A 24914-nucleotide genomic window follows, 5' to 3' on the forward strand; every position below is an offset into this window, starting at 1 on the left:
AAATGCAAATGAACCACTTCTACGAGTACCAGGTAGGGGTGGTACAACTAATGACATCACTGGAAGACGACCGAGGGAACAGCTCGTAAAACCACATGGATTTTTTTTTGTCAATTTTTACATTTTGGGGGCCGGAAGGCAAGACAAACACCCAAATATACATTAAAGAGCCTTCAAAAAGTGATATTTCCGTAATATGTCCCCTTTAAAACTCCATTTCCCATCATGCATCATTACCTGCTCTCGATCTCCAGCTGCTCTTCCGCCTCTCTCAGCTTGGCCTCGAGGGCGGCGATGGAGGATTTGAGCTTGGAGCGTCCCTGGCCCTCGATCTCCTGCAGCTTGGCCTTCAGCTCTCGGTTCTGTCTCTCCAGCTGCTGCCTGGATCCCTCCCTGCTCTGAGCCGTGGACCGCTCCGCCGCCAGGTCCGCGCCCATCTGCTCCACCTGCACGGCACCAGGACACCAGAGTTAGTCTGAGCTCAGACTCTCAGACGAACACCGCTCCGGCCTCTGTGCACCACCTACACTGCAAAAACTCAAAATCTTTCCAAGAATATTTGTCTTATTTCTTGTCAAAACGTCTCATTTCTAGTCAAAACTAAACTCTTTTCACTTAAAATAAGACTCATCACCTAAAAATGAACTTGTTTTTAGATAATTTTCATTTGTTTCAAATGTATTTTCACTTAAAATAAGTAGAAAAACCTGCCAGTGAAAGTAGGTTTTTTGTGCTTGTAATAAGACAAACTTGCTCCATTATCAGATTTTTCTACTTATTCCAAGTGAAAATATGCTTGAAAGAAGTAAAAAGTGTCTAAAAACAAGCTACTTTTTAATGTGATGAGTCTTATTTTAAGTATAATGAGATTTGTTTTGACTAGAAATGACATTTTGACTAGAAATAAGACAAATATTCTTGGTAAGATTTTGAGTTTTTGCAGTGTACCAGCTGCTGGCTCTTCCTCAGCCGGTCGTTGAGACTCTCCGTGTTGGACTGCTCCTCCTCCAGCTCCTCCTCCAGCTGACTGATCTTCGTGTCCAGACGACGCTTCTCATCCGACAGAAGTGATCTGAAGAGGAGGAGGAGGAGGAGGATGGAGTAAAGGAAAGGTAGGATGGTAAATATGAAAAGCCTTTTTACTTTTCCACTCCACAAAAGTTATATTACTGAAGGACAATTTGAACAATGGTTAAATTTAAATGGTATCAGGCAGGGATTCCCAAACTCAAATGGGTTTTCACAGTGTACCTAGTAAAATTCAAGAAAATAATTTGCAAACCTGAATTAAAAACATTTTAATAAACAATAATAATTTTAAAAAAAATGTACCCAAAATCCAGTTGATAAATAGACTATGCCTTTAGCTAGGCCGGGAAGTAGAAGGGGTGCACGGCCTAAAAAGTTTGGGAACTACTGGTATAAAGTATATAAATCCAAAACTTCAGATTGGAGGAATGTTGATTATTAAAACTATTCAGCCTCTGGATAATATCTCATGGATTTTCCACTGGATGTTCGTTCAGGATTTTTCCTGCTACCACTAAAATACTAATCACATTTTTCTTTATTCCCTGTAAAGTCAAAGCTCTGAAGATCAAACACCGACCTCCCAGAGGAGTTACTGGCCAGTTCTTCGTGCAGCTCGTCTCTTTCTGTCTCCGCCTGCTTACGAGCTCTCTCAGCAGCTGCCAACATCTGGACAAACACACACACAGACAGACAGACAGGGAGTGGATGGTGAAATACAGGAGGTAAGAAACTCTAAATATAATGTTATAAGAAATGGTTATAAAGAAAGATATTTCTGACGTGCTGGTCTGCAGATTGTTAAAGCTGATAACCAGAAACATGTGACCTCTGAATTATTATTTATTCACTAATTTACTCTTTTTTTATTACTTACTAACATATTTATTTATTTTTAATTGTTTCAATTGTTTCAATTATATTCATATATTGTTTATCGTCTTTTTCTCTTCCTCGATCAACCCATCTTTTTTTTCTTTCCTTTTGTTTGTCTTTTTTTTTAACTTATCTGCTGTGGCTGGGTGCCGAGGGATGGGGGTGGGAGGTTGGTATCTGTTCTGGGGTATGCTGAATTTACATCTGTAATTACTGTTGTATAGAACACTATTGTTTTTCTAATATGTAAGATTCAATAAACAGATAAAAAAAAGAAAAGAAACACGTGACCTCACCTCGTGCAGCTGGGCGATGTCGGCCTCCAGGACCTTGACTCTGCGCTCAGACTCTCTGGCTGAACCGAGCACCTCCTTCTGGGCGGCACGAGAGTCCTCCAGGTCCCGGCTGAGATCCTTCATCTGGCCCTGAGAGGAGCAGAGAGGGGGGAGGAGTCAAGACCAGGACACAAATGGGTTTTTAAACAGTTGTTGTCTCAAAATGCATTTTTTTTTAAAAGACAAACAAAAAATGTATTACAAGTTCCCCAAAATCCCTTGTTAACATGAGCAAACCTGCACAAACTTGCACAAACTCCACCGCTCCGACGGCACATGCATACACAAAGGAGCTGTGGTGGCACCAACATAAAAAATGCATTTAAATGAACTTAAACAAAATGAGCAAGCTTAAAAAATACGAGGAGGCTCAACCTGGATCTTGCGGAGCTGCTTCACGGCCTCGTCGCGCCCCCTGTTGGTGGCCTCCAGCTGGTCCTCGATGTCCTTCAGCTCCCCCTCCAGCTTCTTCTTCCCGGCCGACGCCTGACCTCGCTGCTTCTTCTCCTCCTCCAGCTCCGCCTCCAGCTCCCGCACCTGATGCAGCAACAAGAAGAGGAACAGTTAGTTATTTCCTAAACGGTGTCTTATCTGTAAACGGAGAGATGAAGACGTAGCGGCTGCAGGTCGTTCTCCACCTGCTTGAGGAGCTGCTTCCTCTTCTCCTCGCCCATCTCGTCGTGGGCCTGCAGCTCCCTCTCGTGCTGAGCTTTGGTGGCCTGGCTGTTGACCTCCAGACGCAGCTTGGCGTCCTCGGCCACCTGCAGCTCGTCCTCCAGCTCCTCCATCTGCGTCCTCATCTCCTCCATGATGGCCTCCAGGCCGCGTTTGGCCTTCTCCAGGTCGTGGACCTGATGGAGGACGGAGAGAGAGAGAGGATCAGATCACATCGTCACGTCATCATGTCGACCTCTCATTCCTTCACGCTCCGACATCGTGTCTTACGTTCTTTCCCACGTCGTCCTTAGAGCTGATGAGGTCCTCCATCTCGGCTCGGAGACACTTGATGGACTTCTCGGCCTCCTCCAGCGTGTCCTGGCTCTCGTCCAGAGCTCTGGACAGAGCCAACACCCGAGTCTCCTTCTCCCTCACCTCCGCCTCTGCTCGATCCCGGTCCTCTGCAAACTTACAGGACACGGCTCGCTCCTCTGCCAACATCTGCCCGACGTGAACACAAAGGAGATCGAGATTAGTGCTTCAAACATATAAAATATACATACACGCTCTCCTTAATAATAATAATAATACATTGCACGATTGACTGTAATGACTCCATGCCTGCTCAAAGTGACTTAGTACAGTGTTAAAGTATGTCAATACAACTAAAACACAATAAAAACTTAAATTATAAAAGTTATTCCAGGATATTATGCAGATTTGTTCAGCAGAGCAATTGATGTTGGGAGAAATTAGAGCTCCTTGAACCGCCACCTTACCGTGGTGGAGGGGTTTGAGCACCCGATTGATCCTAGGAGCTATGTTGTCCGGGGCTTAATGCCCCTGGTAGGGTCTCCCAAGGCAAACAGGTCCTAGGTGACGGGTCAGACAAAGAGCGGTTCAAAGCCCCTTATGAAGAAGAAAACAGCAAGGAAGTGTACGTCGCCCGGACTGGCGTTACCGGGGCCCCACCCTGGAGCCAGGCCTGGGGTCGGGGCTCGCAGGCGAGCGTCTGGTGGCCGGGTCTTGGCCCACGGGACCCGGCCGGGCGCAGCCCGAACGAGCGACGTGGGCCCGCCCTCCCGTAGGCCCACCACCCGCGGGAGGGTTCATAAGGGGAAGGTGCCGTGTGATTTGGGTGGCAGCCGTGGGCGGGGGCCCCGGCGACCCAATCCCCGTGCGACGACTCTGGCTTTAAGGGACATGGAATGTCACCTCGCTGGGGGGGGAAAGAGCCTGAGCTTGTGCGGGAGGCTGAGAGGTATCGACTAGAGATAGTCGGGCTCACCTCCACGCACAGCCTGGGCTCTGGAACCCAACTCCTTGAGAGAGGTTGGACTCTCTTCCACTCTGGAGTTGCCCATGGTGAGAGGCGGCGAGCTGGTGTGGGCTTGCTTATAGCTCCCCAGCTCAGCCGCCATGTGTTGGAGTTCTCCCCACTTAACGAGAGGGTCGCTTCCCTGCGCCTTCGGGTCGGGGATAGGTCTCTCACTGTCGTTTCGGCCTACGGGCCGAACGGCAGTGCAGAGTACCCAGCCTTCCTGGAGGCCCTGGGAGGGGTGCTGGAAAGTGCCCCAACTGGGGACTCCATCGTTCTGTTGGGGGACTTCAACGCTCACGTGGGCAGCGACAGTGTTACCTGGAGAGGTGTGATTGGGAGGAACGGCCTCCCCGATCTGAAACCCGAGCGGTGTTTTGTTATTTGGACTTCTGTGCTAGCCACAGTCTGTCCATAACGAACACCATGTTCGAGCATAAGGGTGTCCATCAGTGCACGTGGCACCAGGACACCCTAGGCCGGAGGTCAATGATCGACTTTGTAGTCGTGTCATCTGACCTCCGGCCGTATGTCTTGGACACTCAGGTGAAGAGAGGGGCTGAGCTGTCAACTGATCACCACCTGGTGGTGAGTTGGATCCGCTGGCAGGGGAGGAAGCTGGTCAGACCTGGAAGACCCAAGCGTATCGTGAGGGTCTGCTGGGAACGTCTGGCAGATTCCCCTGTCAGGGAGGTCTTCAACTCCCACCTCCGGGAGAGCTTTGACCGGATTTCCGAGGGAGGCCGGAGACATTGAGTCCGAATGGACCATGTTCTCCACTTCATTGTTTGACGCGGCCGTCCGGAAGCTGCGGCCGTAAGGTCTCCGGCGGCCTGTCGCGGCGGCAATCCCCGAACCCCGGTGGTGGACACCGGAAGTAAGGGATGCCGTCAAGCTGAAGAAGGAGTCCTACCGAGCCTGGCTAGCTCGGCGGACTCCCGAGGCAGCTGACGGGTACCGGCAGGCCAAGCGGACTGCAGCCCGGGCGGTCGCGCGGAAGCAAAAAACTCGGGTCTGGGAAAAAGTTTGGGGAGGCCATGGAGGAGGACTACCGGTCAGCCTCGAGGAAATTCTGGCAAACCATCCGGCGCCTCAGGAGGGGGAAACAGTGCTCCGCCAACACTGTTTACAGTGGAGGAGGGGAGCTGTTGACCTCGACTGGGGACATCGTCGGGCGGTGGAAGGAATACTTCGAGGATCTCGAAGCAGAGGAAGCAGAGGCTGAGGATTCAGAGGTTGATTCATTCATCACCCAAGCTGAAGTCACTGAGGTAGTTCGGAAGCTCCTCAGTGGCAAGGCTCCGGGGGTGGATGAGATCCGCCCTGAGTACCTCAAGTCTCTGGATGTTGCGGGGCTGTCGTGGCTGACACGCCTCTGCAGCATCGCGTGGCAGTCGGGGACAGTGCCTCTGGACTGGCAGACCGGGGTGGTGGTCCCTCTCTTCAAAAAGGGGGACCGGAGGGTGTGTTCCAACTACCGGGGAATCACACTCCTCAGCCTCCCGGGGAAAGTCTATTCCAGGGTGCTGGAGAGGAGAATTCGGCCGATAGTCGAACCTCGGATTCAAGAGGAACAATGCGGTTTTCGCCCTGGCCGTGGAACGCTGGACCAGCTCTACACCCTCCGCAGGGTGCTCGAGGGCGCATGGGAGTTTGCCCAACCAGTCCACATGTGTTTTGTGGACTTGGAGAAGGCTTTCGACCGTGTCCCACGTGGCATCCTGTGGGGGGTGCTCCGAGAGTATGGGGTCGGAGGCCCTCTGCTGAGGGCTGTACGGTCCCTGTATGACCGGAGCAGAGGAGCTTGGTTCGCATTGCCGGCAGTAAGTCAGTCAGACCTGTTCCCGGTGCGTGTTGGACTCCGGCAGGGCTGCCCTTTGTCACCGGTTCTGTTCATTATTTTTATGGACAGAATTTCTAGGCGCAGCCAAGTGCCGGAGTGGGGTACGGTTCGGGAGCCACTTGATTTCATCTCTGCTTTTTGCAGATGATGTGGTCTTGTTGGCTCCCTCGAGCCAGGACCTTCAGCATGCACTGGGGCGGTTTGCAGCCGAGTGTGAAGCAGCTGGGATGAGAATCGCACCTCTAAGTCTGAGGCCATGGTTCTCGACCGAAAAAGGTGGCTTTGCACCCTCCAGGTCGGGGGAGAGTTCCTGCCTCAGGTGGAGGAGTTTAAGTATCTCGGGGTCTTGTTCACGAGTGAGGGGAGAACGGAGCGCGAGATCGACAGGCGGATCGGTGCGGCGGCCGCAGTAATGCGGTCATTGTATCGGTCCGTCGTGGTGAAGAAGGAGCTGAGCCGAAAGGCAAAGCTCTCGATTTACCAGTCGATCTACGTTCCCACCCTCACCTATGGTCATGAACTCTGGGTCATGACCGAAAGAACGGGATCCCGGATACAAGCGGCCGAAATGAGTTTCCTCCGCAGGGTGGCGGGGCGCTCCCTTAGAGATAGGGTGAGGAGCTCTGTCACCCGGGAGGAGCTCGGAGTAGAGCCGCTGCTCCTCCACATCGAGAGGAGCCAGCTGAGGTGGCTCGGGCACCTGTATAGGATGCCCCCTGGACGCCTCCCTCGTGAGGTGTTCCGGGCATGTCCCACCGGGAGGAGGCCCCGAGGAAGACCCAGGACACGCTGGAGTGACTACGTCACTCGGCTGGCCTGGGAACGCCTTGGAGTCCACCCGGAAGAGCTGGAGGAAGTGTCCGGGGAGAGGGAAGTCTGGGGATCCCTGCTCCGACTGCTGCCCCCGCGACCCGGACTCGGATATGCGGTGGACAATGGATGGATGGATGGAGAAATTAGAGCGTGTGCGTATTGGTTTTAAGCCTACAAGTTATATGTACAGTATATCGTCTCCCAGATGGTAAAAGTTCATATTCATTATGCAGAATATGTGAACAATCATTTAGATTGATAGATTTTTTTAGTTCTGATCACCATTGTAGCAGCTCTCGCTATCTTTTCATTGGATTTACTCTGGACAGTGAGAGAGCCGAACCACGCTGCTGATCCAAACCTCATCATTTTAAAAGGTTAACATGATTTAACTATTCACGTCAAACTGCAAGAAGTAAGAAGTGCAGTGTTTGGACAGTTTAGCACATAAAAAATCAATGTCAGAGGTGAAGTGAACAGAGTGACGCACAAGGAGCCAGACACTCTGACACTAACTCAACTGACCTGATCGAACTTCCTCTGCTTCTTCTCCAGGTTGGACACCAGCTGCCTCTGGCCGTCCAGGTCCATGAGGACGTCCTCCAGCTCCTGCTGCAGGCGGCTCCGGCTCTTCTCCAGCTTGTCGTAGGCCGAGGCCTTCTCCTCGTACTCGCCGTTGACCGCCTCCAGCTCACGCTGCAGACGCTTCTTCCCCTCCTCCAGCATCTCCACCGCCCCCGACAGCTCGTCCAGCTTCTTCTTGTTGTCCGACAGCTGCCAGAGGGCGAGACGGAGTTTGTTGCTGCTGCGCATCCTGAAAGATCCCGCTGATTTATCTGAAGTGTGAAGTTACTGACCTGCATGTTGAGGCCGGACACCTGCCTCTCCACCCCCCGCTTGGCCTCGGTCTCCTCCTCCAGCTGCTCCATCAGGTTGTTTCTGTCCTCCTCCATCTGACGGAGACGTCCCGACACATTCAGCTTCTGGCGGGTCTCCTCCGACAGCAGCTCCTGGAGGAGAGGGATGAAGAGACGTCAGTCAGTTCAGTCCCAACTGAGACGCCTCAACGTTCATGGTCTGCAGAGGAGGAGCCCTGCTGACGTTCTAGCGCCACCATGAGGTTCAGGGTTCCCACGCGTCCTGGGAAATCTGGAAAGCCTTTTCCAAAAATTAAACACGATTTCCAGTCTTGAAAAACACATGGAAAATGAAAAAAAAGTCAAATGTCCTGGAAGAGCTTGAGTTGTCCTAGAATTAGCTCTATTTGACTTTTTCAGACCCAACAAGGACTTCTTTTCCAAAGTGCCTAGCAAGAAAACTAGTTTCTACTACTTTCTAGTATTGGACTGCAAGCATGAAGGTTTTCTCTCCCACAACCACAGTCTCCTTGTCTTTTCTACTGAGTGACAGATAGAGGAGCAGCAAAGAGCTGTTTTGGGTGTGGTTTAAAAACAAAAACAACATGTTTGCGCTGATCTATGATTAAATTAATAATAATAATTTCAAAGCATGTAAGAGATTATTTCATAAATGAGTTAGAGCCATAGACTGCACATCTTTAAATCAGGAATAAACATAGAAACAAACTGGTTAATACACAAAATAAGGTACAACTGGAGAAATCATCACTTGAATTGGACGGGAGATGCATTAGTGTATGGTGTAATAACATGTCTGTCATACTGTAGATGAAAATGTCCTGGAAAATGATTTTAAGAAAAGAGTGGGAAGCCTGTTGTGACATCTCAACAGGTGTAACTTCACTGTGTCTCTCACCTGAGCGTCCTGGAGCTGAGAGCTCAGACTGGAGACGTCTTTGCTCAGCTTGATGTTCTTTCCCTCGGCCTCGTTCAGCAGACCCGACACACCGTCCAGCTCCACCTACAGGTCGAGAGAAATGTTCAGAGGAAGAGAAAGAAACTGTAGTTTTATCCTTCACTCTCTTTAGTAGCTCCAAATACAACTCGTACAACAGAGTCTGACAGTATTACAGATTAATTCATATCGTCAGGACTCACGGTCATCTTTGAGACTCTCTCTCCCAGCTCCGTCCTCTGGCGCTCGCTCTCGTTGAAGCGCGAGTGCAGGTCGTTGAGCTGACCCTCCAGCTTCTTCTTCTTGTGCTCCACGTCCTGTTTGGCGCTGGCCAGCGATCGCAGGTCGGCACTCAGGTCTGACGTCTCCTTCTCCAGAGCCTGCTTGGCTTTCTCCAGACCAGCCCTCACCTGGACGCACAGGTGAGTACGGGAGAGTCAGCCGAGTCAACACATGAAGCTTTAAAGGGATAGTTCAACATTTTGGCAAATTGGCCCATTGCCATAATTCCTATAGTTTTAGGAGTAGGTTTGTTGCGTTGTTTTCGAGGTAAATTCATGCAAAACCTCTGATGCACGTTTCTGTCGGGGGCAGTTTTTCGGCAAGCAGTCTCTGCATTTGCCTCGAAAACAACTCTGTCTTGTAATGTTCTGTTATTATCTCATAGCGTGGTGAATGTGCAGGTCACAACTTGTCCACAAGAGCGTTTTGGAGTTGTTTGATTGTGTATTTGATGAGTTCGATGAGGGAAACCAAGAAATCCCATTAGCCTCCGTAGTGTAGCTCTGAGCAGCTCGCGGCTCTGCTCTGCCGTTCTAAAAATAGCTTGCACAGACAATTAAAGGTAACGAACCTACTCCTAAAACTATAGGGATTATGGCAATGGGCCAATTTGCCAAAATGTTGAACTATCCCTTTAAGTCTTCCTTATTTTCACATTCATCTATGTTCATTTTCTGTATGTTTGTGTTTCTGTGTGTGTTCGTGTACCTTCTTGGCCTGCTCCAGCTGCTCACTGAACTCCTCCACAGCCTGAGTGTGTTTCTGTCTCATATCCTGGAATTGAGCCTCGTGGCTCCGCCCCTCTTCCTCCATGGCTTTCTTCAGCATGGCCACCTCCTGCTCACGCTTCGCCCTGTCGAACACACACACACACACAAAAATCACTTCACTTTAACACATCCAACAGTAACACGATCCACAGAACCATCTTATAAATAAACCTCCGCCCGTACGCCGATGATGCCGTTACTTACAGGTCAGAATCTCCTCAGGTATCAGCTTTCCATATTCACCTCCTGAGCATCATTATTACAGGTTATGCATGATAATTATAGATCGTACAGACCGTAGCTCCTGCTGAGCAGCCGTGGTGTCCAGACTGTCCTCCAGCTCAGTGCGCAGAGCGTTCAGCTCCTCACCGAGGTCCCGTCGCGCGGCCTCGGTCTTTGCCCTCGTCGCCCTCTCGGCCTCCAGGTCCTCCTGCAGCTCCGAGAGCAGAGCCTCCAACTCCCGAATCTTCTTCACCGCCGCCCCGTGGTGATTGCTCTCCTCCTCCAAGCTGTGGACACACACACGCACACAGAAGAAGTGAAAAATAGTGTCTCATCTTAACATTTTTAACCCCTTTAACTCTTGTTCACCTGTCATACTGTCAAACACTGCTCCGTCTTACCGGGCCTGTGTGGCCTGGAGCTCCTCTTCCTTGGCGGCCAGTTGGGCTCGCAGCTCGGCCAGCTGGTTCTGCAGGTCGCCGTGCTGGTCCTGGAGGTCGGCCAGCTCGGCCTCCACCTTCCTCTTGGCCTTCTCCATGTCCTGACGACCCTTCTCCTCCTTCTTCATACGCACTGGAGTTTTGATAAAGACATTATGAGAAAACTGTTTAAGCTCATTTGTTTTTCATAACTAAGGTCAATCCTCTTTTATAACCCAAATTGGTTGAATAATTTATTGCATATGCTACCCTAAGAAAAGGGCTTCTAAGAAAAGGGCTCTTCTTTTTGATTTTACTGGTTAAATTTCATATTCATAATCTGAATTATGGGTAAAAAGCCTGACTTCTGGGTCAAATATAACATTGACTCTTGCTGTATCTGAATTTTGTTGTAAAACATTTGAGGACTCTTCAACTTTTCCCCTATAAACCTTATGGTTTGTATTTTGCATGATGAATTATTTGCGGTAGGCCAGTAAAGACAGTAAGGTATCTGCTAACTGACCCTCCAGGTCAGAGATCATGGACTCGTGTTTGGCCTTGAGTTTGGTGAGGTTCTTGGACTTCTCCTCCTCCTCGGCCAGGTTGGAGCTCATGTCGGCCAACCTCTCCTCCAGAAGCTTTCGCTCCTAAAAACATACAAACAAAGAACAAGAGTTCAGTTTTAAACTGAACAAAACATCTGAGCACCACACTGGTGCATGATGATGGACGTGCTCTGCTTCACACCTTCTGCAGCTTGTTGTTCTGGTCCTCCATCTGCAGGATGTCCTCCTCCATCTTCTTCACTTTTCCCTCCACTGCTGCTTTCTCCAGCTGCAGCTTCTGCTGGGCGTCCTCCTGGTTGGCTATGTGCGCCTCCATCAGCTGCAGAAAAACACGGCGAGAGTGGAGAAACTTAACATGTGAGACAGTCAAAAAGCACCGTGGAGGAACTCAACTAAACTCAAATCAACTTTATTTATAAAGCACTTTAAACAGCCACAGCTGGAACAAAGTGCTGCACACAAATAAGAATAGAACATAAGACATAAAACAATAATTCAATTAAATTGTTAAAACAATAATTTAGATCATACTGTACATCACTCTACACTGCTCAGTTGAGGGCTAGGTATAAAAAAATGAGCCTACAGAAACTTTAAGTGGCAGATAATGATGCATAGTACTAAAAAATAAATACAAATAAATTCATATGTAGACTAGATGAGTCAGGAAACAACTCTTAGGGAGCACTGACATAAAAGCCTGTATATGAATTTGTTTTAAATTTGTATTTTTTATCGTGTGTTTTTTAGTAGTCTTTAGTGTCTTTGTTTTGTCAAATGGACCATGAGTCTGCAATAAAGATATGAATGAATGAAAAAAAAACCCCCACTAAAACAAGAGCAGAGTCTCATGCTGGGTTTAAAAGCCAAGGAATGAAAATGAGTGTCCACCTGTAGCTGCCCCTCCATGTCCTTCCTCTCCTGCTGTAGGGAGTTGCTGCGCTCCTCCTCCTCCTCCAGCCGCGCCTCCATCTCATGCAGCACCTCCTCCAGCTCCTGCTTCTTGGCCTCCAGCCTCACCCTCAGCTCCTCTGCCTCCGCGTACAGCTCCGTCTCCGCCTGCAGCTTCGACTCCAGCTGGGAGCGCTCCTCCATCAGCTACAAACGCACCTCAGTCAGTACTGGAAATACGTTTTGTTTTGTTTAAACTAAAAAAAAACAGATGAACACCTGCATGTGTCTCACCTGAGTGTGTTTCTGATTGATGTCCTTCAGCTCAGCCTCAGTCTTTGCCGCCACTTCTTTCGCCGCCTTTAGCTCCTCGTCCTTCTGACCCATTTCCTCCTCTTGCCTGGTCACCTGCAGCAGCGGCTTCACCTGATCCACAGACACATCACACATCAGACAACCACAACTTAGACCCGGCTTCTTTGCAATATGCAGATACAAAGACTTTCAAAGTAAAAGTCATTGCACGCCAAAACCAAAAATTAACTTCAAGGACTTCAAGGACGCTTTATTTGTCATTGTCACAGCATGTAAAAAAAAAAAAAAAAGGTGAAAGGAAATATCGTTTTCCAAATAAAACACATAACATATAAGATATACATATAACAATAAAAATAAATAAAAAATCAACAGTATTTAAAAACAGATTACGAATCTCTTTGTACCATGTAGCATCAACAAACACTGGTGTGTGTGTGTGTGTGTGTGAGAGTGAGTGAAAAAGTGTGTAACCTTAGTAAAAAGTCTCCACCACTGCCAGTTCTTGAGTTTAAGGTAACAGGCGCAGTTTCTCTGGATGACCTTCATGGCGCTCAGCTGCTGCTGGCGTTTACTGAAGGCTCTGAAAACAAGAAGTTGCAGAAGATTTAGGTTTAAAGGAGACATGTTATGCCCCCCTTTCCACAAATTAAAATAGTTCCCAGGTGTCGTAAAGACATATCTGTAACATGCTTTGGTCAAAATATCCCAAGGATCAAACATCACAGCTCTTTTCATACTCTCAAAACAGCTGGTTTCAGTGCCTGTCCCTTTAAATGCAAATGAACCACTGCTTGCCCCGCCCCTTCTACCGGTCCCAGGTAGGGGTGGTATTATGCAAATATGAATCCTAGTTACATCACTGGAAGACAACTGAGGGAACAGCTCGTAAAACCACATGGATTTCAACCTAGGGAGCCTTTAAATTACAGATTTTTTTGTCAATTCTCACATTTTTGGGGCCGGAAGGCAAGACAAACACCCAAATATATATTAAAGAGCCTTCAAAAAGTTATATTTCCGGGGCGGTGCGTGGCGCAGTGGTTAAAGCGGCCGCCCCATGTAGAGGCTACAGTCCTCAATGCAGGTGTCCCCGGTTCGAATCCCGCGTCAGGCAGACCTTTCCTGCATGTCATTCCCCCTCTCTCTGCCTCCCCCTTTCCTGTCTATCTCACTGTCTATCAAATAAAGGAAAAAAAGCCTAAAAATATACTTAAAAAAAAAAAAAAAAAAAAAGTTATATTTCCATAATATGTCCCCTTTAAGTGAGTATAGTGAATGTTATCACTGTAACATGTTTCAAACATCAGTCGTTCCTCTTACTTGCGGGCCAGGAAGCCTCGCGCTTGTGCTTGGAAGGCGATGATGACCACGGTGAGTTTGAGGTCTCTCTCCTCCTCCAGCTGAGCCAAAACTCCCGTCCTGAAGAACATCTTACTCTGACCAATACGGAACAGGTTTGGGTCCAGATCCAGGTGTTGTACCTGAAGGGGAGAAGGAAAACAGTTCAGCCTCCACCTCTTATAATTCCTTGCTCATAATCCACGGAGGATTCAACCATGTCTGATCACTGGGAGCATGAACTGGATCAACAGTAATCAGTAACTCACCATCAGACAACACGCCTGTTTCCCGTCCATGAAGCCTTTAGGGATGGCATTGGCGGCCAGAATCTCATATCTACCAACGAGAAAACAACATCAGTACACAGTGGAATAATGTGTTAAAGAAGCTCTAACACTTAACTGCCCAGATGGCGTGAGTTGGCATCATTACTACAACTATGATTTACACTTCTATAGAATGATATATAGTATAGAATGAAAACCTCAATTACATTTTTCTAATTTTAATCAGGATGTTTTAATATTCTTGCATGGGTACTGGTCTAATCGGTAACCCTTTAATTTACAGGCCGTTAATTACGTGATAATGTCAAGAAATAACAATTAATTGTGTCATAATGTCTAGAAATATCCTGGAAATAACAGTCAATTTCATAGTAATGTTGAGAAATAGAGCTAAGAAATAACGATTGATTGCGTAAAAATAGCCCAGCCCCCCATGGTGGAGAAACAATCTGGCCTTTCCCAAAAAATTCAAAGCATGAAAAAGCATGTGTAATCTTTTGCCTGAAAGACATTACATTACTATGAAATTGACCATTATTGCTAGGCTATTTATTGACATAACCACACAGTAAATTGTTATTTCTAGGGTATTTCTTCACATTATCACATAGTTAATGGCCTGTAAATTAAAGGGTTACTGTCTAATCCAGTAAGTCTCTATCAGAGCAGCCTTGATTGTTAAATACTTTGTGTTTGAACCCCGTGAAGTGAATTTTACTTTGAAGGATTTCAGCCAGTGAACAGTGAACTGAGTTGGTGCCTGCTGCCCTCTGGTGGTCAAAGTTAGGAACTGCAACTGTGCATTTAGATTCATATCCAACAGCTGCTCTCTAAAGCGTTCACAGTGGTGGACAGTAGAAATCAATACTATTATTGATCCTTGCTTTAAGTCTTTCCTTACCTCTGTCTGAATTCCTGGAAGACAATGCGGTTGGGGAATCCCTGTCTGCAGATTCGGATGCCCTCCAGCACGCCGTTACACCTCAGCTGCTCCAGCACCAGGTTCGAGTCCATCTTCCCAGCCTGCAGCACCAACAATCACTGAGTCTACTGTGCAAACAAAACAGATGTAGACGTCTTTCTACAGACGGTATAAAAAAACAACAACATACCCTCTTCTCGTGGTTGGGGATGATGCAGCGGACGAAGTTGGGCTGGGTGTTGTGCAGCGTGGTCATCAGCTTGCCCAGAGACTCTTTGTACAGCTGGCCCACCGTGCGGAACATGCCCTTCTTGGATTTCGTGGAGGTGGGCATCGAGCTCTCGGACATCTTGGTCATGGTCTCCAGACCCACCACCCGATCCGCTGATGAGTGCATCAGACAAGATTTTATACTTCATTTTATCATCGTGAAGCCTCCAGATAAAGTGAAAGTGAACAAGCGGCTCCGTGGAGAACTGACCGTCTTTCCAAAGGTCCTGGATGAAGTTGCTGGAGGAGTTGTTGAGCAGAGCCGTCACGTTGTCATTCAGTGGATCCATGTTCTTCGTCAACCAGTTGGCTGCGTTATAGTCGACCTGGAAATGTCAGAAGAGAAGTCATATTTCTGTCGATGTTTAGAAATTAAAGGGATAGTTCAACATTTTGGTAAATTGGCCCATTACCATAATCCCTATAGTCATAGCAGTAGGTTCGTTACGTCGGTGCAAGCTATTTTTAGAACGGCGGAGCAGAGCCGCAAGCTGCTCAGAGCTACGCTACGGAGGCTAATGGGATTTCTTGGTTTCCCAAACTCATCAAATACACAATCCAGCAACTCCAAAACGCTCTGGTGGACAAGTTGTGACCTGCACATTCACCACGCTATGAGATAATAACAGAACGTTACCAGACAGAGTTGTTTTAGAGGCAAATGCAGAGACTGCTTGCCGAAAAACTGCCCCCGAAGGAAATGCGCCTCAGCTGTTTTGCATGAATTTACCTCTAAAACAACTCTGTCTCATAACGTTATGTTATTATCTCATAGTGTGGTGAATGTGCAGGTCACAACTTGTCCACAAGAGCGTTTTGGAGTTGTTGGATTGTGTATTTGATGAGTTTGATGAGATAAAGCTAAAAATAGCTTGCACTGACAATTAAAGGTAATGAACCTACTGCTATGACTATAGCGATTATGGCAATGGGCCAATTTGCCAAAATGTTGAACTATCCCTTTAAGATAGTAGGAGACTTTTGTGTCATTATTGATCTTCACCTTTCCGGCGTAGTGAAGCACAGAGAACATCAGTTTATCTTTGAGTTGTTTGGGTTTGGAGAACTTCACGTGACTGGCGTGGGTGTTGAGCAGCTTGTCCACGAAGGAAACATCAGTGGCTTTGGGGAACCAGCACTCCTCATCCAGCAGGGCCAGGATGCCTGGGGGGTTGTTCTGCAGGACAAATCGTAACACATGGATGCCATCTGAGGTCGAGTCATACTATTATTGCTTCCTGCTGCAATTAAAAACTCTCATTTGTGTAGATCTTTACACATTAGAGTGGTAAAACTACAAATACTCTTTTTTATTTATTCTGTTTTTATATTATATTTCCTTCTTTTCTTGTTGGATCACTGCATCTACAGTATACATCTATTCTAATTCCTGGTTCGTGTAAATAATGTTATGTGATGTGTGTGTCCTGACCGGCCTCTCGATGAGCTCGATGCAGGGCTGCAGGTCGAGGCCGAAGTCGATGAAGTTCCACTGGATGCCCTCCCTCTTGTACTCCTCCTGCTCCAGGACGAACATGGTGTGGTTGAAGAGCTGCTGCAGACGCTCGTTGGTGTAGTTGATGCAGATCTGCTCGAAGGAGTTGTCCTGAGGAAGAGACACGATCCGTCATTAGATGATATTTAGTAAAATATGGTAAGAAACACTCAATTATTTTAGAGTTCTTTTCTTTCTTTTTTTTCTCAATCAACGATCATCACCTCAAAAATCTCAAAGCCGGCGATGTCCAGGATGCCCAAGAAGGAGGACGACTGTCTCTTACTCTTGTCCAGGGTCTTGTTGACCCTCGCCAGGATCCAGCGGAACAGACGCTCATACATGGCTTTAGCCAGAGCCTCTATTGCAAAATCAGCCTGAAGGGAGGAGGAGGAAGAGGAGGGTAGAGGGAATGAGGGTGTTGGAGTAAAAAATTTTTGTGATCAAGGACTATTTATTTCCAACATTCGATAGTACAGAGTCAAAATCTCAAAAGGTGTTCAACAAGTTACAAAAATGCTCAGCAAAGTGTCAAGATAACTTCTTCAAAATGATCAGAACAGTGATTTGATGCTACTCCGTTATTTCTTAACCAAATGCATGTTATATATTTTTTTACATTTAATTTAAATGTTAATTAATTTGATACATAGATCAACCAACGCTCTGATGGGTGCACACAGTAAATCTTGTTGCTTTGTTGTTTTATGATCTTTGCTTACAACTACTACTGTGCCTGTCAAAACAGGTACTTTGTTTGGCTGGTGTTTGGTGTTGGTGTTCTCCACTGCTCTGTTCTGCCCCAACAGTGTCTTTGTGTTCGCTCCGTCTTGCAAGTGGCCGTTATCTACTCTACCTGACCATGACCCCCCTCTGCTGGCTGGATACATATGCAGACACTGTGGTTTCTCTTGCCAGCACACACTCACTCACACACCCCTCACTTCTCCTATCTCTCCACTCTTACTGAGCTTGTTTTTTTTTTTTCCAACAAGGTCGACAGGAGAAAACTGTATTATTTATTCTGGGAATTGCATATTTGCTGGAAAGTGATGTAGCAAAAGAGATTAAGAGCCAATTCTGAATTTCTTATTGTTCTTCTAGATATTTAAGGGTAAAATATTTGACAAGAGCTTGTGTCTAATTAATTACGTTTGGTTTGTTTTTACCTGCTGCTTGGTCTGAGCCTTCTGCACCACCTCCCTGCCCACTTTGATCCGGGGGGTGAGGATGGCACGGGTGAAGTCGGTCACATTGATGCCCTGCAGGTGACACACTTTCTGTGCAGCTGGGGTTGATGGGAAATGAGATAGAGGAGGAGGTCAGATCAGGTCAGACTGAGGTAAATTAACTTTTGACTTTTAAAAAAAAGTATTACCGGTGTTGTCGGGCATGGTCGCCTGCTCGCTGTTTCTCTCCTTCTCCATCTTGATGTTGCCCAGCTGGAGCACAGTGGAGACGACCTTCAGCATCCCTGCAGAGGAGGAAGAGGAAGGATGAGAGGATGACAGGTAAACAGATGAGTAAATACCAAAGATACACATATATTTTAGCTTGCACATTTTACAACCCCCAGAATTACACACAGTAAATCCTAAAGAACCTTTACAGCCCTGATACTGATGTTGCAAGGACATGAGACCCACGTATGTTCACAGTAGGGGTGGGCGATACGGCGATATTAGATCGTGAAGGATTAGAGTGTGTAGACGATCTGCCAAAGTGCAGAGATCGTAGGATCGTCTGGGGCACATTCTATAAACTGCAGCTCTATGCTGCAAAGCGCAAACAAAGGACATTTGCAAAGTTTGCTAAAAGAGATAACAACAGTTACTTTAGTTTGTATCTTTATTTGGCCCTTTTCAATCAGCTATTTAGTGTTTTGATATACTTACAATCCTATTAAAATGACTGTGTTGAATAAAACAAACAGTAAAAGTAAAAGTAATATTTTACTTTCATGTTTATTGAAAGCTACCTTTTATGTTGCAAGACTCCACTTTATCAGAGTGTTGTTGTTTACCTTTTACAATGTTTACGTTGTTTGCACATGTTGGCAAAACTGCAACTATTTAGATTAAAATCTGTTCAGAAAGGTTCCTTGGCCTAAATTGTCTGTTTTTCTTTTTTCGATTTAAGATCGTGATGAAATCGAAATCGTGACTTCATTTTTAAAAAATCGTGAGATGATATTTTTGCCATATCGCCCACCCCTAGTTCACAGATCACAGTAATTGGAGTCTGACTTTCTATTCGATTTTCGTTGTGTGAATGTTCATGTTGCGTTTCCGTCCGTACCCATTCTCTCCTCCTCGTTGAAGCCCATGATCTCCATGGCCTCCAGAGTCTCCACAAACAGCTCGTCGTCCTCTTGACCAGGGATCTCCACGTGGCCCGCGATCAGGAAACGGTAGCTGCTGAAGTCCTCCAAGAGCAGCTCCTCTACACAACCACAAACACTGTTTTTAAGTTTCCTCTGATGCCAAATGTGGTTTCTTGCCAGGAGCAGCAACACAAGAGTTTATAATGGACTGTCTGAGGAGCTGCTAGCATTTACTGTGACTCGGTATCGGGAAGTGACAGCCCGGGTTTAGCTGGTTAGCTCGACAAAAAGATGAGATAGAGACGCGAGTAAACAATAAAGTTTGATAACCACAAAGTTTTTCAAGACTGGCTAATAAAGAGCTGTTAATGCGAACTCTATGCAGCAATAGCAACATTTATAAATAGCTTAGTTCATTTACATTTTTAAGTTAGAGTTTCTGTTTGTTCTTGGTCATTTCTAAGAAGCTCACCTCTCGTCTTGTCTTTGGCTCCTGCCACCATGTAGTAGAAGATGTGAAACGCTCTCTCAGTATTGGCTTGACGAATACAGCGAGACTTCTCCAGGAGGTCTGAGCAGGTCAGGAGAGGGTTAAGCAGAAAACCAGGTCTGTTCGCACAAAAATGTCTCTTAATGTCACATTATCTGGACATTTGATTTGTGTTAGTGAAGGATACAGGTGTCAATATTTGCTCCAACGAGGAAGCCGGTCACATCAAAGTTGAGCTTGATGAACTTGCCCTGTGGACGGAGACGAAGTGTGAGACAGTTGATAAAGTTAGACACAAAAAGGTCTAATGTTTTTTTTTTGGTCTGTTTGTTTTTTTTGTCAGGTTAAATTGCTTACAAATCGTGAGGAGTTGTCGTTCTTGATGGTTTTGGCGTTTCCGAATGCCTCCAGGATCGGATTGGCCTGCAGCAGCTGCTTCTCAAGCTCGCCCTGCAGCGCACACAACAAGGTTACACCTCCATCCATCCATCCATCCATCCACCCATCCACCCATACATCCATCCATATGTGTATTTTATACTCACATAGGCCAGGGATCCGGGCTGCTGTTGCTGCAGAACAAAAGACAAAAGAGTCCTCAACCTTTTTTGTTTTCATTTTTATAAAGCTCTATATTAAGCATTTTCCCCCGAAAGCTTGAAAACCAACATGACAACTGAAAACACACCAGAGCAGCAGGGTCAGAGGTCAAGCATCCACAAATCCACCCCACCAGAGAGTTGAAGCAAAGAGCAGCTGTAACTTTTAATCATTGTGAAAGATGATCTTTTATGATTCTTCATTTTTTTAGTTAAAGTTAAATCAAAAACCAGGAGCCGCAGCAGCAGAAACACCGACAACATGAATCTGTCCTCACCTTGGCCACGGCTGCAGCCACTGAATCCTGTTGCGTACAGTAGAATATGTGCTTTAATATTTATACTTTTTTTTTAGATGTGCAGTAATATATTCTCATATTTTTTATTGATTATTATCGATAATCAATTGCTCAACTATCAGTGAGTTAACATGACACCGTAACCATCATCTGTAATTCTTTTATATTTCACTATTTAAAAATGTAAATATTTTATAGATTATTTAAGACAAATTAAAGATTAAGGAGTTAATTGAGTGAGAGGCCATTTTTATGAAATATGTCATCCATTTTCTGATCATTTGATTTTTAAAATCTTGTTTTCTTAGCTGCGACTGTGATGATCCAGTTCATCGTTAAAACATCTGGGTGAAGTGTCTGAAAGCTGCAGATGTGTCTACTCACTGGGTTGACTGGGTTTTTGCCCTTGTGCGAGGAGGCGACGACGGCCAGGTACTGAATCACTTTCTTGGTGTTTTCGGTCTTTCCTGCTCCAGACTCACCCCTGGGTGACACGGTGGAGGGGGAGAGAGGGGGAGATGAGACGGGAAGATGACAGGAGAGAGGACAGCAAATATAACTATGGAATAATAATGATAAACTGATGCAGATGTGCAATATTCAGTTCATAGAGGATCAAGTTTGACATCTTAATGATTAATATTTTAAGTTGTAAGTAGCCCATGTTTCCTCTTGGTCTTCTGTTAAAAAGAACTTAATATTTAATATTTAGAGTCTGGACAAATGATGTCAATTTAGATGAACATTAACTGATCCATAAATCCGGACATACATTCATTCATAATTTGCTTCTTAGATCCCCACAGTGCAGATCCTTAAAGCTCAGGGTTAAAACTTAAAGCACTTAAAAGTCCCATATTGTGTAAAGGCAGATGTGCATGTCCTTTTTGATTAATATTAATTCTGTGTAAGTATCAAGGCCTCAGTCCACAGAGAAATTCCCACAGCCTGTACTCAGAAACTGAGCCTTAAAACAAGCTGTCAGGACTTCTGTAACTTTGTGATGTCACAACAAAGCAGTCACTCCTCCCTGCCATGCCCCGCCCACCTGGACCCGCTCTGTCAAACCCTGCAGGATATGGTTTCCTGAAATCTGCTGTATTTTTTATTAAATATAAACAAATATATCTTCTTATGGATCCACGCTTCAAATAAGGAATCAAATATGGAAGGGTTGGGGTTGAGACTTTCAGTACTTGAGCTTCAGGCTTGTAGTAGTTAAGTGATGGACACATGTTTGTGTGTGCTCACATGCATGTGCAGTGTGATGGAAAAAGGTTCAGTATTGTAGGTTTCGACTCACGTGCAGAGAATAGACTGATCCTCACGGTCTGTGGAGAGACAGAGAGAGAGAGGGATGTTAGAAGAGGGGGAATAACGTGAGCTGTTGACTGAACTGAACTTGTTACTTGAAGCTGAACGGACCAAACATGAACTCCTGAGGAGGCGGAGCCGGCCGCTTCCCTCCGACACCGGAGCAAAACGGCCCCGGAGATCTCGCTCAGAGGAGAGAGATTAGCCTCCATCGCTAATATTGTCTAAAAATAGCAGGTGGATGTGGATGCGGAGGCTCCGTAGCTGTGATCTTGCCTCGCTGCTCCATGTATGGCCATCCTCGGGCTGAATGGAAAGTACGGAGGTCTTCTGAGGTCAGCGGCGCCGCACTCTCCTAGGCCTCCGTCAGGTCACCCACCGCTTAACTCCCGGTGGATAACAAAGTGTTTGCTGCTTCATACAGCAACTAAAAACTCTGAGCTTTTGGTCAGTTTTGGGATATTTTGCTCTAATCTAACAGCTTCTACCTGCACCTGATTTGTATAGTTGAGGCAGCAAATACATGAGGGAGTAATTAAAGCAAGTAGACGTTGTTCTCTGTGTGTTTTATGAGTGCCGTGCCGTGGCTGAACTACATTACCCAGAGGAGCCATGTGAAGTGCTTGACCTGTCAGCAGCTATGAACAGGACACAACGTCAGTGCCTGGATCCTTTATTGCCCTTAAACAGAAGTTGAACAGAAATAAAAACCTGCTGTTTGTCTTTTTCAGTCCGTCCACTCGCCGGTCTATACTGGGCTGTGTTTATTTTATTAATATACTGTACATGATGTCCCACCATCTACTCTTTAGCATCACGGAGCTCAGTTCAGGCCTGTGAATCTCAGATCTGCTTTGGTTTTAAAACTTCCCAGAGTTAAAGCTGAGCTGAAGGTGAAAGGCCTTTAAATGTTTTGGTCTTCTCACATGACTGAACTGCAGCAGAAACTGATTTGTTTGACATCTGTGATCCTCAGATTAACTTTATCCCATCTTCTGTTCAAATGGACGTGTTGCCGGTTCAAACTCATCTTCTTCTTCTTCTTACCATTTCATATTAATCTCTTATCTTTAAGTTTTTCTCTAAACCTTTTTATGCAGCGAATTAATGAAAAAAAAAAAGTTTTAATCGTCATTTTTCTACACTGTGAACGGCACAAATTAAATTCTACTCAGCTACATGATCCAAAATAAGATAAGATATAATCAGAAGTGGCTTTCTGGTGAAATGCTACTGAGAAATTCTTTTTATTTTAATTTGGGTGAAGTGACCCGTTAAATCCCAATATAAAAACATGAATATTAATTAATACTATAATAAAAACCAGCTTGATCAGTCATTTCCACACACACACACCTTGCATCATGTTCCTGTAGGCGTTGTCTGTGATGGAGTAGATGTGTGGCGGCACCTCGTGGCGTTTCTTGCCCTTGTACATCTCGATGATCTTCTCGGAGTAGATCGGCAGCATCTTGTAAGGATTCACCACCACGCAGAAGAGACCCGAGTACGTCTGTCAGTCAGGGTGTGTGTGTGAGAGAGAGAGAGAGAAGACGATAAAAATCATAAATAAAAAGCGGCCAGCAGCCTCACAACGTCTGATATGTTAAAGTTAAATACAACTACACTATAAATACATTTATTGATTTCTTCCAGGATGCCATTGTCTAAATTCCATGGTTTTCTATAGGACCTTAGATCTGCAATAATACTTATTTAAGAGAAATGTGGCAGCTACACCCTGTTTATCCACCTTTCTCTTTCTCTCTTCTCTGATTGGCGTAAAATTTTCCAAGTGATCAAATAAAAAATCTAGCAGATTTCAGGCCAATATTTAGCGAAACCAAATCCTCCAAGACTGGCCCGTGGGTCATGCTGGGGGATTCATATTTTTCTAAATGATGGTTCTTATTTCTCCTAATTTCATTAAAATCTATATTTAGGTTATTAAAAAAAATCTATAACTGCATTAAGTTTAGAAGTCACAGCTCACGTCCAGGAGATCAGTTTATTTTCTTTGGCTGCTCCGACACCGTCTGCTCATATAAGGACCGGAGGGACTCGAGGTCTTAACTCGCGGTGATCTCCAAGGCCGTTTGTTTTAGATGCATAACACTTGGGTTTTAATTTTTACATCCTGTACCTTATTAGACTTTGTCAGACTGACTGAACAAATACAAACATAAGCTGTTGATCCTCACAGTTAAATCCTGAGAGCACAGTCTCAGACAAAGTCCTTAAACAAGGACTTCTCCACCTCAACACAGAGTCGACCGACCTGCTGACCTTGGAAGGTTTTTTTAATATATTAAGTCTGACATGTTGATCTAAAAGTGCTGCTTTCTTTTCTTTTTTTCCATAATTTTAAATTTCTATTTTTTGACAGAGGAGCAACGGGTTCATCGGTGTCACTTTGATGTTTACTTTTAATTACTGTACATGTAAACTACCCTGAACCAGTGACATGCAGACCTTCAGACAGGAACACACAAAGTCAATCACTGTGAGCTTTTAAAAAATGTTTCCTGACCGTGAAATATTCATGTTGTATACGAACCGCTGAGTGATGGAACTGTATTTGCTTAGACCATGTCAGTTTTTGACAAACTTATACCTTGAAAACAAATTGGATGCTTGTGAGTGAATGGGTTTGTTTCTGTGTGTGTGTGTGTGTGTGTGTCTCACATAGATCAGGCTGGAGAAGTATCTCTCTCGCAGGTTGTGGAGGACGGAGGCTTCGTTGAGGAAGGTGAGGGCGGCCATGTCCTCCACTTTGCTGAATTTGGGCGGGTTCATCTTCTGGATGTCGTCTTTGTTTATCGTCACTTTATGACCATTGGAGAGCTCAACCAGCACCTGCAGCAAATCGGTGATGAAAATTAGGGGTGGGAATCTTTAACTACCGTATCTCACGATTCGATTTGATTCTGATTTTTGGGGCTACGATTCGATTCAAAATCGATTTTCGATTCAAAACGATTTGATTCATAATGATTTCTGCTTCAGTCTATCGGTGTGTAAAGGATCCTCATGATCTACTCCAGTCTGCTTTGCAAGACAGAATGACTGAAGTGTCTTTTTCACATTTATTGAGTTTTAAACATGTATCCATGCTTAGATGGAATTGTTGAAAGTGTTGCATAAAAGCAATATCACATATTGCTTAAGTAACAAAATTAAAAGTGCCTCTTTATTAAAAAAAATAGTGCAGTTAAACATGCTGCCTTTTAAATTCTAAGGAAATGGAGGCCGACAGCCAGCAGATATGTTTCATTTTTTTATTTTTTAAAATCGATTTTGGGACATTTTATATTGATTCTGAATCATATTAAATGAGAATTGCGATTCTTATGTGAATCAATTTTTGGCACACCCCTAATGAAAATGTTGTATGTTGATGTTCAGAGCTATGTCAGG

General features: G+C 45.5%; 1 protein-coding gene across 2 annotated transcripts in view; it reads right to left on the reverse strand.

Annotated features, from left to right (window-relative positions):
- The window catches only part of LOC146982637 (uncharacterized), a 28070-nt gene that overhangs the window by 2781 nt on the left and 375 nt on the right, over nucleotides 1-24914 (reverse strand). For both annotated transcript variants that reach the window (XM_085783700.1, XM_085783701.1), the window contains exons 2-39: nucleotides 24183-24353; nucleotides 22854-23010; nucleotides 21487-21514; nucleotides 20568-20667; nucleotides 19831-19857; nucleotides 19643-19735; nucleotides 19473-19536; nucleotides 19268-19366; nucleotides 18771-18914; nucleotides 17851-17946; nucleotides 17642-17760; nucleotides 16697-16849; nucleotides 16410-16583; nucleotides 15981-16154; nucleotides 15189-15303; nucleotides 14898-15091; nucleotides 14687-14808; nucleotides 13765-13834; nucleotides 13478-13638; nucleotides 12629-12737; nucleotides 12134-12265; nucleotides 11840-12046; nucleotides 11130-11267; nucleotides 10906-11029; nucleotides 10362-10533; nucleotides 10035-10247; nucleotides 9677-9821; nucleotides 8890-9096; nucleotides 8648-8752; nucleotides 7729-7881; nucleotides 7397-7645; nucleotides 3186-3398; nucleotides 2879-3091; nucleotides 2616-2777; nucleotides 2202-2330; nucleotides 1610-1698; nucleotides 949-1072; nucleotides 238-446 (exon numbers count right to left, since the gene is read on the reverse strand). In XM_085783700.1, the coding sequence (XP_085639826.1) occupies nucleotides 238-446; nucleotides 949-1072; nucleotides 1610-1698; nucleotides 2202-2330; nucleotides 2616-2777; nucleotides 2879-3091; nucleotides 3186-3398; nucleotides 7397-7645; nucleotides 7729-7881; nucleotides 8648-8752; nucleotides 8890-9096; nucleotides 9677-9821; nucleotides 10035-10247; nucleotides 10362-10533; nucleotides 10906-11029; nucleotides 11130-11267; nucleotides 11840-12046; nucleotides 12134-12265; nucleotides 12629-12737; nucleotides 13478-13638; nucleotides 13765-13834; nucleotides 14687-14808; nucleotides 14898-15091; nucleotides 15189-15303; nucleotides 15981-16154; nucleotides 16410-16583; nucleotides 16697-16849; nucleotides 17642-17760; nucleotides 17851-17946; nucleotides 18771-18914; nucleotides 19268-19366; nucleotides 19473-19536; nucleotides 19643-19735; nucleotides 19831-19857; nucleotides 20568-20667; nucleotides 21487-21514; nucleotides 22854-23010; nucleotides 24183-24353 (5354 nt within the window). The remainder of the gene's footprint in view (nucleotides 1-237; nucleotides 447-948; nucleotides 1073-1609; nucleotides 1699-2201; nucleotides 2331-2615; nucleotides 2778-2878; nucleotides 3092-3185; nucleotides 3399-7396; nucleotides 7646-7728; nucleotides 7882-8647; nucleotides 8753-8889; nucleotides 9097-9676; nucleotides 9822-10034; nucleotides 10248-10361; nucleotides 10534-10905; nucleotides 11030-11129; nucleotides 11268-11839; nucleotides 12047-12133; nucleotides 12266-12628; nucleotides 12738-13477; nucleotides 13639-13764; nucleotides 13835-14686; nucleotides 14809-14897; nucleotides 15092-15188; nucleotides 15304-15980; nucleotides 16155-16409; nucleotides 16584-16696; nucleotides 16850-17641; nucleotides 17761-17850; nucleotides 17947-18770; nucleotides 18915-19267; nucleotides 19367-19472; nucleotides 19537-19642; nucleotides 19736-19830; nucleotides 19858-20567; nucleotides 20668-21486; nucleotides 21515-22853; nucleotides 23011-24182; nucleotides 24354-24914) is intronic.

The sequence above is a fragment of the Trachurus japonicus genome, chromosome 8 (genome assembly GCF_045865225.1).
Source record: "Trachurus japonicus isolate A0001 chromosome 8, Traja_1.0".
In the NCBI taxonomy this organism is placed as follows: Eukaryota; Metazoa; Chordata; class Actinopteri; order Carangiformes; family Carangidae; genus Trachurus; species Trachurus japonicus.